Consider the following 19,328-nt stretch of genomic DNA (forward strand, 5'->3'; position numbering starts at 1 on the left):
TAAAGATCTGTAGATAAAATGTTTAGAAAGAATACTAAGATTTCTATACTAATTAGAATACACATAGAATACAGAATACTAGTTAAAGAGAGGGGAAGCCTATAGGTCTATGAATAGTCTAATTGAGCAAGATGTATTCACTACAAAGAAGGCGCCCATGAGTAGACATAAGATAAGAGCCAGGTCAACTCTATCTCTGGTTCTCTTTATCTCTCTCTCTCTCTCCCCGCACACATCCAAACCGGCCTGCGGTGCTAGAAGAAAGTCATCCTCATCTTACACAGCCTCTGGCAGCACACGTGTTCTCCTCGCGAAAGGATGAAGGTGATAGAGTTTATTTTTAGACGGCCCACCCGACCATGTGCACGAGATTCGGGTTGGGTTGTTATGTGAAAGCGGGGGGGGGGGGGGGATATAAACTCGTTGAACACAGGTAACGACGATGATATAAGGCATTCAGGCGGCGATCTGGGCGTGTGAAGGGGGGGGGGATACTTTGAATCTACTGCTAGCACAACACTCTAGCACAGGCTTTCGCGTTGCTCATTTATTGGTTATGTTGTTAAAACTATAATAGAAGCATCCAGTTAACACTAAATCCTTCTAGGCAATACCCTCTAGTAGTCTAGTCTAGGAAATATTGTCATGATCAGGGCGGCAAAGAAATGAGGGGAAAAAAAAAAGAGTTCGGAAACCGCCGACAGTTTTTGTTTAAACTGGTTAAAAAAAAAAGTATCTTCAAAGTCTATAGCAGATCTAAAAGTAACAAACTCTACCACGGCCTGTGGTGCAGGTATAGATCTGCGTGGAGGGCAAAGCAAGGATCCAAAACGAGGTTGATGGCAAAACAAAAATCTGTAATATGATCTGATGGGGATTCTACGTAAAGTTTTTTTTTTTTCATTATTAGTCTAGAATAGTATATATATATATATATATTATATATTAATACAAAACCTGCTCAGTGGCAACTAGTAGATATATTTAGCCAGCAGGGGAAAATAAGGGTTCTAAATAACATTTCTGTTTAAAGTACTAACAATATGTGAACAGATTAAAACCAGTGGTTATTTAACTGAAACAAGTGCAAGCGAGAACATCGCTGGAAAACAAAACGCTATCCAGCTTATAAAACTAATATCGAATATACGAAATATTCACACAAAGTGAGACATTCGTTTTTAACCAAATTGATCTTATTTGGGCAATGAGAAATAATTCTCTTCAACTGGTATCAGCTATAACTTCTCGTAACCAACATTCCAATGAGCTTGTCACACTGACTTGAAGAAGAATGCAGCGATAGTTGAATAGGGCACACAGAAGTTATTTGCTTACGAGTTCAGAGAAACGAAACTGACAGGACTTTCAACCAGATTTAGTTTTTAATAAAGAGGACTATTTTTTTTTTAAGGAAATACAAAGATTTATCTGAATTAATGCATATTTCCCTTTAGAATGTCCCTCGCCTCAAACAACAGTATGGCAGTGCAGAACAAGTGAAAAGAGCAGCAAGCTACTTTTCCTTGAGCCTACAGGTCAGCAGCAAGCTACTTTTCCTTGAGCCTACAGGTCATCAGCAAGCTACTTTTCCTTGAGCCTACAGGTCATCAGCAAGCTACTTTTCCTTGAGCCTACAGGTCATCAGCAAGCTACTTTTCCTTGAGCCTACAGGTCAGCAGCAAGCTACTTTTCCTTGAGCCTACAGGTCTGCAGCAAGCTACTTTTCCTTGAGCCTACAGGTCTGCAGCAAGCTACTTTTCCTTGAGCCTACAGGTCTGCAGCAAGCTACTTTTCCTTGAGCCTACAGGTCAGCAGCAAGCTACTTTTCCTTGAGCCTACAGGTCAGCAGCAAGCTACTTTTCCTTGAGCCTACAGGTCAGCAGCAAGCTACTTTTCCTTGAGCCTACAGGTCAGCAGCAAGCTACTTTTCCTTGAGCCTACAAGTCAGCAGCATGCTACTTTTCCTTGAGCCTACAGGTCAGCAGCAAGCTACTTTTCCTTGAGCCTACAGGTCAGCAGCAAGCTACTTTTCCTTGAGCCTACAGGTCAGCAGCAAGCTACTTTTCCTTGAGCCTACAGGTCAGCAGCAAGATACTTTTCCTTGAGCCTACAGGTCAGCAGCAAGCTACTTTTCCTTGAGCCTACAGGTCAGCAGCAAGCTACTTTTCCTTGAGCCTACAGGTCAGCAGCAAGCTACTTTTCCTTGAGCCTACAGGTCAGCAGCAAGCTACTTTTCCTTGAGCCTACAGGTCAGCAGCAAGCTACTTTTCCTTGAGCCTACAGGTCAGCAGCAAGCTACTTTTCCTTGAGCCTACAGGTCAGCAGCAAGCTACTTTTCCTTGAGCCTACAGGTCAGCAGCAAGCTACTTTTCCTTGAGCCTACAGGTCAGCAGCAAGCTACTTTTCCTTGAGCCTACAGGTCAGCAGCAAGCTACTTTTCCTTGAGCCTACAGGTCAGCAGCAAGCTACTTTTCCTTGAGCCTACAGGTCAGCAGCAAAAAGCTTGGTTGACGGACATACAAAGATACATTAATTCTTTCAATACACAAAATACTATTAAATCTAAAATGTATTCTGCAGCGAAATAAAATCTGGAGGAAGAACCGACTATTAAATGTCAAGTAAAAATAAATGTTAAAATACACATGTGAATTTTTTTTTTCTCGTAATTTCTAATTATGATACCCGACAGCAAATCCACCTTGATCTTTGGTAATGGACTAGCAATTAATTCGGCATTAGGAATGTGTTAATAACATTGACCTTTGTCGTTATAGATTTCTTCAGTCTGGACCGATACCTAGCCAAAACTAAACATATTTTTCAATATCCTTACTGTGAATGATGACCTTCACTTCACATTCTCATAGCGCTAGAGGTCAGAACTGGGTGTGGGACTCTGGGAAGGGTGATAGGAGCTAAGCGAGGAGTATCAGAAGAACGTTTTGATGAAATTACATCGACTTTAATCACTCCACACAGTAGACAGGCGCCCCGATCCAATGATTCCAGATATCCTACCTGGATACGTTGGCTCACCTGGCTTTAACATCAGCGACCTACTCACACATTTTATCCCTCGCTCTTAGCGCACGTGTTTTATTCGTGTACGTTTTAAGCAAAGATAATGGCCTTTTGTTTATCTTAATATGTCAACATAATGTATGTGCAGCGCTGTAACGGAGACTGACTGACTAGAAACGATATATACATCTGATGTAGATAGCAATGTAAACAAATTACATTAAGTTCCGATAATGTAGCGGTTGCTTTAGTCTGTTCGTGTAGGCGTGGCTTAAGTCTGATAATAAAGATGTGGATATTGCAGACGTGGCTATAATCTGGTAATGTGGAGGTAATGTGGAACTTGTTGCCATAGTCTACATCGTCTAGTGACGTGCGTGTGGCTATAGTCTAGTAATGTCTATCTATGGCCTCTTTCACTGGCGAAGCGACTATATGGATCATTTCCTAAAGATGAGAAATGCTAGGCAATTTCTATGATCAGAACGATGTCACCCACAAGCAATTACCTTCTCTCCACGCCGCTGATGTATCCAAAGGAAGGGCAATGGACGATACAGTTTGGGATCAGCGGCGTAGCAGGCTCTGCCAGGGTGTAGCTCTGTGCGTTGCAAACTGCCTAAAGGTAACCGACTCCTGATTTTTACCTCATGGTCGACTCTCGAAGCTTTTCTCGTGTTTGGGTATAGCTGCAAGGCAGCAGAGGTTTGAAATCAGAGTTTTATTTCTCCTAGGTGGGTAGTCAACCAAGGCTAAAGAGCCCTTTCTGCCCAAGGTTTAGAGGCTATGGCCAACCAAGGCTAAAGAGCCCTTCCTGCCCAAGGTTTACAGGCTATGGACAACCAAGGCTAAAGAGCCCTCTCTGCCCATGGCTTACAGGCTAAGGCGCCAGTAACTCGCCTTTGTCCCTTCCCTTGTTAGATATAACAGCTCCGCCGGAACCACTATCTGAGCCACACACAAGGGCTAGAAGTTTGACTGGTTTTCAGAGGCTATTTGATAGGCATTCCATTGGAACCATCTTTTTTTAAATATAGTAAATGAAGTAATGTAGGTGTGGCTATATACATGTTTTGTAGGGATACGGTGGTAGAATTTTAACTCGATAATGTCCTCTTTATTCTAGCCGCTAACCATCGCAAATAAAGTAAATAATACTCATTTTACAGTTGCCTATATATAAGAACTATGTGCCTCTGGAAAATAGAATCACTGATGGTCCGCAAATTACATTATACAGAGAACCATTGCCCTTTATAAAAGAAACGCCTTTGACTTTTGGCCGTTCAATTATTTTCTTGAATCACTGATTAAAGTAATATTTTTGTTTCCAAAAAATAAAAAAAAATTAAAGTATAAATTACAGTGTAATTAAATTTAAGTGTAGCTCAATTAGACTAGTATGTTAACATATTCTTGTCAAAACGTTTAATGTATTAAAACTATTGTTCATATTCGTTTGTTTGGGCACATTTTTTTTAAATGCTGCTATTTCATAACAAGGTCAGGGCCGTTAGAAGAGCAGACATGAGCAATGTCAATGCTATAAGCGCCCCCAAGAAGATTCGTGTTTGTAAAAGATAACGGCTTACCAGAACGTTACTAGCCATGTTGTTGCGCCGCCTATCTGACGGATCTCTAAAGACCCGCTGTCTGGGATCAAAAACGGGATACATACAACGGGAAATAACCATGCAAAATCAGCGTCGAACAATCAATGAAAGTGCCGACAGTTTTTGTGGGCCTTGATGACACTGCTCGTCACGGTTCGTCTAGCACGTGAAATTGAATTACGGTGACAATGGAATCCTAACACCTATGTTTTAAAGACCTCTATTTAAAACCACTTATCTAATATACTAGAACATTCAAACAATTCATTTTGACAACGGATATTTATAAGTGATGAAATACAAATGCATAGCTGCATTTAAAGGGAGAAAATACAATGCAGATAGAACACTCAGGCTACAACTATCTTTTGACTGATACCTCAAATACATGTGTATTTACATTGTCATGTATTTTCAATAAGCACCTTACACGAGCACGACTGACCTTGACCCAGGGTTTATTTTTCATAGTGTATGTGTTTAGAAATTACAGGGTTAGAGATTATTTGATGAAACCTTGATCTAGGTCTAAAAAAAAAAAATAACTCATGTACCGGTACATAAAAGTTGAAATATATTTAATCTACTGGATATGGACAATCTATAATATAACTCCATTTCAGGCCACAGCAAACCTAAAGTTTCTATGCGATCCTAACAAAATGTATTCTTTTTTATTATGTGGCTATATGGGTATTTTTTTTTTTTTTTTTTTTACTTTACAATGAACCCCTTTCCATAGACAAAAGATATGTCACAGACTCTGATGTGGCACATGGAAGAAAAGTATTATCAAAATCTTTCTATGGTGTTTCTTATCACATTACTTGTGACTATACTAAAGGATCTATATATAGACTATGACCGCCTGGCGTGTACGTGTGTCATGCAGTGCACGAGCTCCCAATATTCGTGTTAGCAGTGTGTCAGACCTTGACCCACCAGAGTAAACACACTGCATTGACAGAAAGTGCTGTGTGTGTGTGTGTGTGTGCAATGTTTTCTATAACGGATAAAGCAGGCTGCGTCTTCCCCCATTTATTTTCCTGAGACCAAAATTTATTGACGAAATCTTTGTCTTGGTCTTTAAATGACAACTATCTTTAAAAACAGGTTGAAAGATTATACAAACTAAATCTAATAACATGAAGGCTCTGTTACATTCTTCTCAAGTCTGTATGGTAAAAAAAAAAAAAAAAACTTGTTTCTATAAATAAATATATGTAAAGAGAAAGTATTCTGTTTAACTGCAGTTGCTCGGTAAATCTGAGTAGGCATGTACCATTAATCATAATTAATGTCTAATGTCCAACAGATAATGATAGTACAGTCATTGATACAGCTAGTCATGTGTAATGTGTGTAAACAACACAAAGCCCAGAGAGGTCACGTCTTATTACATATAAATAAATTGTTACTAGAGTTGATTTGAAAAAAGAAAGCGCAATCTTAATCTTATTATTTCTAGATCTAGATGTCTAAAAATAAGTTATACTTGTACTGACTATATTTATAGACATAAATTTATAATTATCGACTTTTTATCACACATTAAGACTAACCTTGAAAACTAGTGAGCAAACCATGAAGATTATCTTAAATAGACTTTCACTTTGAAGGACTGATGACTGGGATGATCCAATGAACTGTTAGTTACTGTTTATAATTATTTGATCTGGAAACTAGATATTGACTAGTGACTAGCTCTAGACTAGATCACACACAAAATCTAAATAGATCTAGATCTGTAGACGTTTATCGGAAGGTAATGGAAACTTCTTGTCCAAAGTCAAATGTTTTCAATTAAAATTTTGGATCCTATTTCCTCAGATCCACTATAAAACTACAGTGCTGCATGCGGACTCGACACACCAGACTTGATCTAGTCCACACAGACGTCTGCCTACTGCACACAATGACACATTGAAAACCAAAACAAAAATGCACACCGATCAATTTAGTCCTTTCTTTGATTTTACTTGATGGCTGTGGTGTGCACACTCCCTGAGCACACACACACAGACACAAATACACAGTCACAGACGGGCCAGTCCCCCCAATCAAGGACAACAAAGACGAAACGCCGTGGCATAAAGAGGATCTGATTCACCCCGGCGTCGGGGCCCCGTGCTCCGCTATGACGTTTTGTGCCAGATGGACTTTTCCAAAAGGATAGAGACAAATGGGGGGGGGGCGCTTTCTGGGGACACGACAATTCGTTCACTGACATTTCGTTCACCGACAAATCGTTCACGACTTTTCGTTCACGCGACTATTCGTTCACCAGACATTTCGTTCACCAGACATTTCGTTCACGCGACTATTCGCTCACGGACTATTCGCTCACAGACAACTTGTTCACCGACAACTTGTTCACCGACAGTTGGTTCACGACAAATCGTTCACGCGACAAATCGTTCACTATCAATTCGTTCACAGACAAATTGTTCACAGACAAATCGTTCACTGGATATTTCCAAAAACAAAATATTGCTAGAGATAGTTTGTTTGTTGTTAACGAGGACAGTATGTGATAAAAAATTATACTGAAAAGAAAAAAGAGATCTTACAAGCAAGCTGAAACATTTAAATGGGTCCTCACTTTACTGTAGGTAACATTTTTACTTTCAACTTGTAGGCCTTCTTTAACACTCATGTCCATCATGTAGTCTTGTTCGACCTACCCATATTTGCTTATCTTCTTAATAGCGGTCCAGATGTTTAATTAACATACCCATTTTATTGATATCTTTATAACAAAAACAAATCTTATCTTATATAATACAGACGTTTCTCCAAAAAGAAGATGATTACGTCCTACGCGTCATGCATTCTGCCAAGTCGCTGGTTTTCCTGACTAGCTCAGAGAGATAATTTAGCTTTTTAACAATGGTACCAGATTTGATACAATATATGGTTTCACTGTTCAACTCTGAACGTCACGTAGGCCTACTAGATACAGATCTAAGGTTAATACTTATCAATTAAGACATCTCAGAAAAATAACAACTAATTACATGTACAACACTAGGAAATATTTTGGTTCCCTATAAAAAAATTATAATTTATCGCAATACAACAAAATAAAATTGTTTCAATAAAATTGTTATTGAAGTCCAAGCAATCAAATTAGTCTACCAATGGGTGGTCACATATAGAAACAAGTTAACTAAAATAAAAATAAAATAAAACTTCTTTTAAACTTGATGGAAAGTACTATACTATAGTGTCTAGTAGATATTTTCAATGTTAACAGATTGAACATGTGTATAGGCAATGTCCAATAAAGTTTTATTACTTCCAGAGGAGCTAGTCTGTCTAGCACTCCACTAGGTGTTAACTAGAGTATCCAGATGAATGGGTAGATTCCAGGTAGATGAAAAAAAAAGAGGGGGGGTGTAAAGGTATATTAAAGGTGAAAGTAAAAATGTTACCTATAGTAAAGTGAGGGCCCGTTTACATTTTTCAGCTAGCTTGTAAGATCTCTTTTTTATTTTTTTTATTTTAAGTATAATTTTTATCACATACTGTCCTCATTAACAAAATATTAACAAGAACAACAACAACGAAATTTAATAATCTCGGATTTGACCTGATCACTAGAAACTTTTTGCATTTGGAAATAATAGCTACAAAAGTTTTAATGTAGGCTAAATAAATTAAACACGCAACAAAAATATATAAAATTAAAGCTATGTTACTATCCAGTGAACGATTTGTCTGTGAACAATTTGTCCGTGCCGTGAACGAATAGTCGCGTGAACGATTTGTCGCGTGAACGATTTGTCGTGAACCAACTGTCGGTGAACAAGTTGTCGGTGAACAAGTTGTCTGTGAGCGAATAGTCCGTGAGCGATATGTCGCGTGAACAAATTGTCTGGTGAACGAAATGTCTGGTGAACGAATAGTCGCGTGAACGAAAAGTCGTGAACGATTTGTCGGTGAACGAAATGTCAGTGAACGAATTGTCGTGGAACCGCGCTTTCTCTTTCACGCGCCACTTCCCAGTTATCTCCCATTAGGAAACAAAAAATATCGAAACCGATGCTGTCCCGACTTGGTCTCACCCGTACCCCGAACAACACACTAAGGGTCGTAATGGGGTAGGGCTCAACACGGGTAGCTGCACACTCTCTAGTGTTAGTATCACACTATACATCAGGGGAGTGCTGGTCATTTAATGCTATCTATTGCAGACTATTGATGAAATGGTGACATTGACATAATTAATCTGATATTGACCCACATCTATTAAATTGCTTATTTTAAGTAATTACGTATTGATGGTTTTTAATGTTGCGTTATGTAAATATTTATATTCGACTGCAAAAACAAGTGACACTTTAGGACAAACATGTCGAGTGCAGTGCCATCATGTGTAGTGTCTTGTTAATGTTTACAATGTAAGTGACTGTCCCCGGCCTCACGTACTACTTACTATGTATCCCTACGCTCCACGCTAATCAATCGCGTCTCTTTGAAGTAAGAACACGAAGTGAATGTGTCACTGGGTGGAGCATCTAGTTAGCGTGACAGCGCGAGACTATGGCGTGAGTTCAATTCATTACTTCCAGGAAGAGACTAGATCTAGATCTCTCTAGGTTTCTCAATAGAGCAGTGGACTAACTGGATCTGTTTTGTTTTGATCAGTGTGGCCAGTGATTTTTCGTTCAACTGGATTCTTGGCTTGTGAAAAGAGAATCAATATAGATCTATTTTTTAAATAAATAAAAATACAGAATGTGGAAAAAGTCTGGCCACATTGAAGAAAACATCTCTGTTTTGGAGTTTCTTTGTTGTTCTTATTTTCCTAATGGAACCAGTGGGAGGAAGGGGGTATTAGCTTGTGGGTCAGGACTTGTGTTAATTGCGCTTCTTTCATTCTGTATGAGTCATTCTTTGTCTTTATCCGTAAGATCCAAAACGAGCAACACAGCTATCACTCATTTTGTTTCACCCAATTTCTAAGCTCACCAAACAGCATCTAATTGTGAGATTCACTAAATAGCACCCACTTATTAAATTCACCAAACAGCATCTAATTGTAAGATTCACTAAATAGCACCCACTTATTAAATTCACCAAACAGCATCTACTTTCTAGATTCACTAAAAAAAAAGCAACTACTTCTCAGATTCACTAAACAGAATCTGCGTCCTAGATTCACTAAACAGCATCTACTTCCTAGATTCACTAAACAGCATCTACTTCATACATTCACTAAATAGTATCTACTTCCTAGATTCACTAAACAGAATCTGCGTCCTAGATTCACTAAACAGCATCTACTTCTCAGATTCACTAAATAGCATCTACTTCCTAGATTCACTAAATAGTACTCAGGTCTTGGTCTAACCAAACAGCACTGCGTCATCAGGCATAGAACCCTAGTGTTCCATGGCTCATTTAAACAGCTTCCGCATACACATTTCACTGACTTCATCAGAGAGATGTGAGATCCGACACTGAATGCGATGTGTGTAAACACACAACATGTGCACGTAATTACTGATACACAGACTCAAGCAATACAACGAACAGAAGATAATCATTTATATCCATATATAGCTCTTATACGCATCCTATTCAAATGATCAGATAGACTACAAATAAAACACACATCTTACACATAATGCTGCCATGTTCTAGACAACTAGGCTGGGCATGCTAAGACTGTTAAAGCAAACATTGGAGTTTGTTTGATGGGAATTGCGGTATTTAAGAAAACGGACCTACTGTCCAAGGAAAAAGTTGGCTGTTTTATGCTGTGTTACAGTCTGTTTAAGGAAACGCTAGGGTCCTTACATTTGCGTCTGCAATGCAAGGAAATCTTCCCCAGACCAAGGGCTAACTCTATGTGGGCTTGTGATATTCTTGACCTCGCATGATTTGTTTATACTCACCGTGAACCAGTTTGTTGTGTAAAATAAAAGATGCATATTGAGGATATGCTTTAGGGATAGGATTTTTGCACACACACACACAGACACACACACACAAATATAAACATAATACTTTTAAAAGTTTTATCTGTTGGGAAGTACTCCATATTTACAGATATATATATATATATATATATATATATATATATATATATATATATATATATATATTTATTTATTTATTTATTTATTTAACTGTGCATTAGACGGAGAAAGTTGATATAATTTTTGTAAACATTAGTAATGCGAAGAGAGAGAGATGTACAAATATTCACCAAAATATTTAACTACAGCACGCGGACTTCAAGTTCACACCAAACACGTACATTCCTTAAGTCGCAATAACGCTCGTGAGTATCAGTAAGAATAAATCTTAACTGGAAAAGAAATGTTAAATAGTTTAAGAGCTATTTTTATGTTTATGTTTATGACAAGTATCTATTTCTTAAAACGCTTAGGTAAATAAATACTGAACCAAGTTTGTTTTTTTTGTACCTATTCGTTTGGTGTTCTTTTATTTATTTTTTTGAATGATGATAATATTCTCTCTGTCTCTCTTGCTCTTTCTTTGTTGTACGCGAGTGTTTAAAAAAAAAGGATGTTGACCTTTCGAGTTCTTTCTCTTGAGTTCATGTATATTACAGAAACACGTCATCCACGTCTGCTGGTACTTCAAAAACTTTAACGGCAAAAGGAATGGAAACACTTGCACATCACCGCAAAATGTCACTAGTGTAAATGTCAAATGACCATCTCGCCAAGTGCCCTAAATCTGTTTCCGAAAATGTCACTCCGTCCAGCGCACACACAGGCAAACACTATGTCACGGTGCCCTCCTTTGTATGAAGATTAGCACCGTAGCACTGTAGCTTCAGCCAGAGATTAAACGTCGACAAACAAGATGGTATCAATAATCTACTAACACACACACACACACATTAGTAATATTTAAAAAGATGGATTTAATATGTCCGACTGATAGTCTTCACAGGGAACCATTTTTTTAAGCAGAAGAAAATGTTCTCTTACAAAAAGAAAAAAAGAAATATGGTAGTATTAAGTTCCAAGCATGTCATTTAATTACAGTCAACTGTTCATTAATCAAACCGGCTGGTCACGAGGAGAAGTTTCTATAATCTCATTCTCAAGTTAGAATAGGGGAAAAAATGCTTTAAGCCAACTTTAAGGTTTTCTCTCGTGATATCGTCATCAACAACTTAGTGTGTGTCAGATAGTGTGTGTGTGTGTCAGTAAGCGTGTGTGTGTGTGTCAGTAAGCGTGTGTGTTTTCTGGCATTGGAAAAAAAAACACAAACAAACATGTTATTTGCATTTGACTTGAAAGGAGCTGAAATAACGCGTGCATATGTGTAAGTGAGAGTATGTGTGAATGAGTGTGAGTATGTGTGAATGAGCGTGAGTATGTGTGAATGAGCGTGAGTATGTGTGAATGAGTGTGATTATGTGTGCGAGTGTATATGTGTTTGTTTAAGCGTGAGAGTAAGTGTTTCAATGTATGTGTGTGCGAGTATTGTGTGTGTGTGTGTGTATGTATATGCATATGTTTGAGTTAGTTTGTGTGAGAATGACGTTTTACGTGTATGTATGTATGTGTGAGTAGGCGTTAGTGTATTTATATGTTAAAGTGTATGCATGTATATGTAAGTATGTATAATTATATGTATTTGTATTTGTTATTGTATGTGTGTATGTGAGATTGTGTGATTGTATGTGTCACATTGTGTGTGAGTGTAATTTATGTGTTGTTGTTTTTTGTGAATGTCTATTGTGAAAAAGAAGGGAGTTGCCATCTTGCCTTCCGGGCTGGTATCAAAACACGAACATTTGCTCAACGTCAAATCACGTGTGAGAGAAAAAAAGGTGAGTACATTACACGTCATATTTACGTAGTTGATATCTAAAGCGAGTTGGAAGACAACTATCTACATCCAGGACAGTCTCAACAACTAGGACAATATCGTAAACAATCAACTTCCAGGACAGTCTCGAGGACTCATTATCCACAACTAGGACAATGTCGTAAACTGTCAACAACTAGGACAATGTCGTAAACTGTCAACAACTAGGACAATGTCGTAAACTGTCAACAACTAGGACAATGTCGTAAACTGTCAACAACTAGGACAATGTCGTAAACTGTCAACAACTAGGACAATGTCGTAAACTGTCAACATCTTTAAGGGCACTATCCAAGATTGAAATGCGTACTATGTTTTCGATACATAGTTGTAGCTTTTTCTGTGTTCACCCAATATTTAGTTGGAAGTCATTTAGGGCGAGTGTGGGTGGGAGCCACTCTAATCTCATTAAACACCATACAGCTACATTTTGTGATGATCACGACTAATGTGGGAACAGCTGGCACCCGCGATGTCTGATCAGTTGAAAGTTGGGCACGGCGAACAGCTGCTAGATTTGAACACAATGCTCAAAATTAATCCTTAAAACTTAAGCACTCATACACACACAAGTGTGCTAGAGTTTCCAATACTGAAAAATGCATTGATATTTTCTACTGTCTCTTCTCTTCACATTACCCATTCCTCGCCGAACTGGGGAGGGGGGGGGGGGAGAGAAGGAGGAGCTTGTGTGTGTGTACGAAAAATAAAAAAAAAGGGGGGGGGGAGTCGTAAACACTTTTTTTTTTCATAAGTAGGTTGCAGTGAACACACAACAAGTAACCGGATCAATGAAGACAAAATGCACTTTTATGCATTAGCACAACATGCGAAGCGAAAGGTAGTCTTCATTGACCTTTGACTGGAGCGGGTATTCCCCTAAAGCCTCTAAAATTAAGATTCCTAAGTCTGGAGATGATACATGTATTGCAACCACCACAGAAAACCAATATGTTTTTAGGTTTTGAATTCATACAAGCTTTGTGTTCCTGGTGTCCATGGCATGTGAGCTCAGAATATATGTATGTATGTATGTATATATATATGAGTGTGTGTGTGTAAGTAAGTAAGAAAAAGTATATTACGTAAACAAGAAAAACATAGAAAATACTTTTAGAAAAAAACAAAAAAAACTTATAAGTCTTTAAACATAAAAAAGGGGACCACCTGACTTCGAACTCATGGCTCACGCCTCCTCAAGCCAACATAACAACCACTCTGCTTGTGAGGTGCTTATGATTATAGAAGATTGTATTAGTTATGTATTGTTTGTTTTTTAAGGCTCCGACTTATAAATGGGACTAATTCAGCTTATACCACCATTTCAGTCAAGTACAGTTTCTTTCCCTTGTCCGAGATACCAAACAAAAAAAAAATTACCAATAGTTCATTAACTAATTGGTTAAGGTTTTTGTTATTGATTCTTTTGTTGTCATGTAGAAGAAATAATTGTGCAAAATTTCATCTGATCCGAGATTGGGTGTCGGAGAAATAACGTGTACAAACTTTTTGACCAGACAGAGTTGATATAATCTTTGTACCAGACAGAGTTGATATAATCTTTGTAACAAGCAACCAAGACGTGATCTACAACACTGTTAATGTTATAAACTTGTAAAGTTACAACAATATATCGGAATCATGCACGACACGGACAATAATGTCCCATTATATAAATGGCGTGGCCCATTATATTTAGTAGTACTGCTACAATACCGAAACCAAAGTACCTAATAAATTATAATGATATTTCAAGATTTTTATTTTTAAACTAAAGACATTTCTTCCCAATTTTATTTTGAAGAGTTGTCTTGTAGTCCAGTTTTTCAATTTTAATCAATTTTTAACGCCGAAGACATGAACAAGCGACGAAAAAGAATCCACATGGACACACCAGCAGACAACGGCTTGGTCTGCGTGACTTGTGAGAGAGAAATAAAGACAGAAATACTGCACTCATCTTTCAACTCGAAGGCAATAGATTGAGTGTAATGGTTTTAAATCTGCTGATACTTCAGTGATATATTTGCCGATTGTAAATTGAGTGTGAAGGTTTTAAATGTAGTGATACTTCAGTGATATATTTGCCAATTGTAAATTGAGTGTGATGGTTTTAAATGTAGTGATACTTCAGTGATATATTTGCCAACTGTAAATTGAGTGTGATGGTTTTAAATGTAGTGATACTTCAGTTATGTATTTGCCAATTGTAAATTGAGTGTGATGGTTTTAAATGTAGTGATACTTCAGTTATGTATTTGCCAAATGACGGCTACATCACGCATGAAGAGTAGATGGAGATAAATGTGTAGCAAATATACAATTTCACGTTGTTGTTTTTTAACCCGAGTTGTCTAAAAATAGAATGAACTCATATTTCGCCCATCCATATCAACGAATGTCGGCTCCCTGTCATGCAAATATAGCACACTCACTGTCACGCCAAATATAGCACACTCACTGTCACGCCAAATATAGCACACTCACTGTCACGCCAAATATAGCACACTCACTGTCATGCAAATATAGCACACTCACTGTCACGCCAATATAGCACACTCACTGTTATGCAAATATAGCACACTCACTGTCACGCCAAATATAGCACACTCACTGTCATGCAAATATAGCACACTCACTGTCACGCCAAATATAGCACACTCACTGTCATGCAAATATAGCACACTCACTGTCACGCCAAATATAGCACACTCACTGTCATGCAAATATAGCACACTCACTGTCACGCCAATATAGCACACTCACTGTCACGCCAAATATAGCACACTCACTGTCACGCCAAATATAGCACACTCACTGTCACGCAAATATAGCACACTCACTGTCACGCCAAATATAGCACACTCACTGTCACGCCAATATAGCACATTCACTGTCACGCCAAATATAGCACACTCACTGTTATGACTAACATAACCGAAAAAAAATCACTTCCCCCACCATCCCATTTTTTTTTGTTTGGATACTATTGCGATTGGTACACAGTCTTCACTTCCTTAAGCGACTTGTAGTCAATACACTAATGATCTCGAAAAGATAATTACCGCCGGACCTGGGGACCAATCGAAGCCAATCTATACGTCTTGTTCAACCTGTGCACACGGCCCGCTACAAAAGACGCAGCTTTCTCAGCACAGGAAGTTGCCTTTGAACGCCACTGAATGGGGCGCTCGCGCTGAAATCACTCTGGGACCTGGGCGACTGCAAAACTGTACAGGAAATGAAGTGCCCACCCCTTTCCCTGATCTAATTAGTGTTTGGGTATATTTACTATTGGAGTAATTGTGGGCTGGGACCTATAGAAATGAGTTCAATCAGAACTAGAAAGCTGGAGGAAGAGTATTTACTTCGAGATTAATTACATGAACCAAAATAATAGGCTCTCTGGATAGTTTTGTGCATGTCCCACAAAAACCTGTACTACAAGTATCAATATTGTAGCTTTGCTGGATTAAGTTACTATTTCGATACCAATATGTTGTCAGTACTTGTGAGATTGTTAAGAATCCATCAAGTTGTCAGTATTTGTGACAACTACAATGATACACTTTCGGTATCAATGTAACTCTTAGGATACCAATAATACTAAGTCTCTAACTAGATCCAATGTTGTAGCCTAGACAATCTCCTTAATTTTTTGAAAAGTCTGGGTCTATGTCACCAAACTAGAATTCTTTTTATTCTGATTACAATTACACATGCTAGTTGTTAAGACTTTTTGTCGAGATGGGGAGGGGGGACTTAGAGCGGAATTAACAAATGTCTTTATTTTATAATCTATCATTTATCAGTTATTGAGAGAAAAGTAATAACCCTTTGTAAAGCTTCATAGTACACTATTGACCATTTGTTTGGCAAAGAAGACTTACATTAGCGCAATACTTTAGTATTATACTTTATTCGTGTCTTTTATTTTTCTTTTTTGTTTCAGGGCAATAAAACACCAAACTAAAATAAAGACCCAAGATTTAGTGAGTTATCAAAAAAGGGAAACCAATCCCTACGTTATGCCTGGGAAGCAATGCACTCCAAAACTAGGTCCAGTAATGGTAATAAATTGCTTATTGTCTTCAATCCTTACATAAAGCTTATCTTCCCTAGTTGGTAGGGCGCTACTCATCAATAATCAAGTTTCCAAGCGACTCACTGGGTATCCCATCATTCCCAGGGATATGCATATTCAAAAGTCTAAAGAATACTTATCTATGTTGTTACAGTTTGCAATGCCGGATTCAACAAGAAGCTAGATGGGCGTAGGCCTACACGCTGGTTTAAAATTTCAGGGTACTGTTCGTTTGAAGACATCTGTGTTTAAACTACGGGAGATTGACCTTGATGTAAGGCTCATAGTTCAGGTCACTATGACATGTATAACTATACAGATACACTTTTTCGTTTGGCTGAGTACAAGGGCTCAGAGCAACATGTTCAGTGAAGCAATTATAGTTTAGACTAATTTGCATTTGAACAATCGGAAATGAAATAACTTTAAAAAAAAAAAATAATTCATAGCTCTGAAAAAGAAATGTACACGAACACGCTCATATATATGCGCATACACACACACACTTCACATACACACTTCACATACACACACCTTATGCATATGATCTTGTTATGAAAACGTATTTGTGATGTGCTTTGAATGACCCCCACTATATTTACACCACGAAATGTGCACAACATGCCATGTGCTCATATATTTAGAGGTACTGTGTACAAGAAGAATCAGACGTGTTGCTATCAAATGTGCAGGACAGATGGAGTTTGATCTTCACAGTACAATGGAGTGTTGAGAACTTCCAGTGCCCTCGTCTGTCACCCTGTGACCCTACACGTTCATCTATTGGTAGTTCTTGTACATTAACCAGAGACTTTCAAGTGAATGTGATACATTAACCAGAGACTTCCAAGTGAATGTGATACATTAACCAGAGACTTCCAAGTGAATGTGATACATTAACCAGAGACTTCCAAGTGAATGTGATACACTGCCACGTTTCAACTCGGGTAAGTGTGGGATGTCTCTCCACCCCTCCCGCCCCCCAGGAGTTATCTATATATTGGCGGTTCATTGGCAGAGATCTTTAAACTTGTATTTGTCAGTAGCTGTGCGATCATTGCACGAGTTGGTGGTTTCAGATCTATATCCACTAGACTCAACCCGGCAGTACGAGGAGACGCTCCTGAATACACGACAGCACCGCGCGTGGGTGAGGGCTACTTCAACCTTACACGATGATCTCCGTACCGGCCCGTACCCCAAGTGAAAAATAAATACACCTTAATTTGGTTCTCAAACCTCGACTCGCGCAACCATCCAAGCCAAAGATGAACTCGCAATTGAAGTGCCCTACTAATACTGTTAGTGATTTGTGAGTTATAAGTAATTACAGTAGCAATTTTATAGCGAAAAAAAAGCTTAGAAAAAAGGCCATTTAAAATGTTTCTGGGGCCGCAAAAAAAAAAATATTTTGAGAATCACGTTTATACATATCATTAACATGTTAAGTACCCAAGGGATTATTACTCCAACATATGACACACTGAGTCACACAGACATAATTAGAATTCAGTTTGTAATCTATATTTGAATAGGTCACAGACCACACTAATGCTAAAAATAAAATCATTTCAATATCCCGGTCCTAAACACATTCCAAATTGTGTCATACTATACCGAGTTAGGTCTACGACAAAGTATTATTTCTGTATGTAGAGTATCGCATTAGACACACGACAAAGTATTGATGATATATAGACAAAGTTGTATTTAAAACAGATCATTTACGATAGAATGGACTAGTTATACTAAAATAAAACTTTAAAATGTTAAACTTTCTATAGTCAATTATTAGAATGAAAAGTTAAGTTTTAAATTATTGTAAATATCTTCGTTGAATACTGACTGCTCTAATGAACATCTAACGTTTTGAAATAATTTAATATAGGCTAATAAATCCTAATGTAGGCTAATGATTTTAATTTAAAAAATAGTATAATATTAGATGGATTTTTTTTTTATTTCGCAGAATTTTTTTTTAATGTTGGGAATTTTCCACAATTTAAAAATAAAGTTACTAGTTTACTTTTGTTAATATCATAGACTATTGGCTGCCTTTAACAAAAATACTTATGTGCAACTAAATTTGAAAGTAAAAAAACTAACTCTGTAGAAATACTACAAGTAGCCACAGCAGTTGTGAGAGCTTGATGGGGAAAACGTGAAATTAGAATGTCATTAGTTATTTTCATTTTCGCGATATGAACGTGACGGACGGACGGACGGACAAAAAAAAAAAACTAAGCTACTTGTCTTCTATTTCTGATGCAGCCCAGATACATGGCAGTGAACAAAAAAATCCACTGTAAAATTAAACAAGATTTGTTTCTTTACACATAAAAAAAAATGGGCGGATAAACTCAGCCCTGGGTAGATTTACATTGCGACGCGTTATCTCCCCCTTATCATTTACATTGCGATGTATTATCTTCCCTTATCGTTTGGCATTAAATTCTGGTGAATAGTCCACTCGCCACGCCCTCTATATTTCATCTAGCCGAGCTGTACTGAATGAAAACACTAGACCCCAGGGAAACCCAACACATGTATCTTAAGCACATTTTCCTCTGTATTGCAAACACTCTATTGCCATCTACAAACTACTGTTCTGGGTAAAACACAAAAATTGCATTTCTCGTGACACTAACAAATGTGTTGATCTGAAATCATTTGTGGACAAATTAAACGCTATGATTCTGTGAACAACAGGCCAGATCAATTTATTTTACAGAGCTTATAGCAAC

General features: G+C 37.9%; 1 protein-coding gene across 9 annotated transcripts in view; it reads right to left on the reverse strand.

The window, feature by feature from the left end:
• Positions 1-19,328, reverse strand: part of LOC106066013 (RNA binding protein fox-1 homolog 2-like) — a 142,157-nt gene that overhangs the window by 40,394 nt on the left and 82,435 nt on the right. Inside the window, exon 1 of one of the 9 annotated variants that reach the window (XM_013224981.2) lies at positions 6,203-6,686. The exons of the other annotated variants lie outside the window; for them this stretch is intronic. Coding sequence (XP_013080435.1) covers positions 6,203-6,226 — 24 coding nt within the window. The 5' untranslated portion in view covers positions 6,227-6,686. Of the gene's footprint in view, positions 1-6,202; positions 6,687-19,328 lie in introns of those variants that run through there. 9 annotated transcript variants of the gene reach the window in all.

The sequence above is a fragment of the Biomphalaria glabrata genome, chromosome 2 (genome assembly GCF_947242115.1).
Source record: "Biomphalaria glabrata chromosome 2, xgBioGlab47.1, whole genome shotgun sequence".
Classification (NCBI taxonomy): Eukaryota; Metazoa; Mollusca; class Gastropoda; family Planorbidae; genus Biomphalaria; species Biomphalaria glabrata.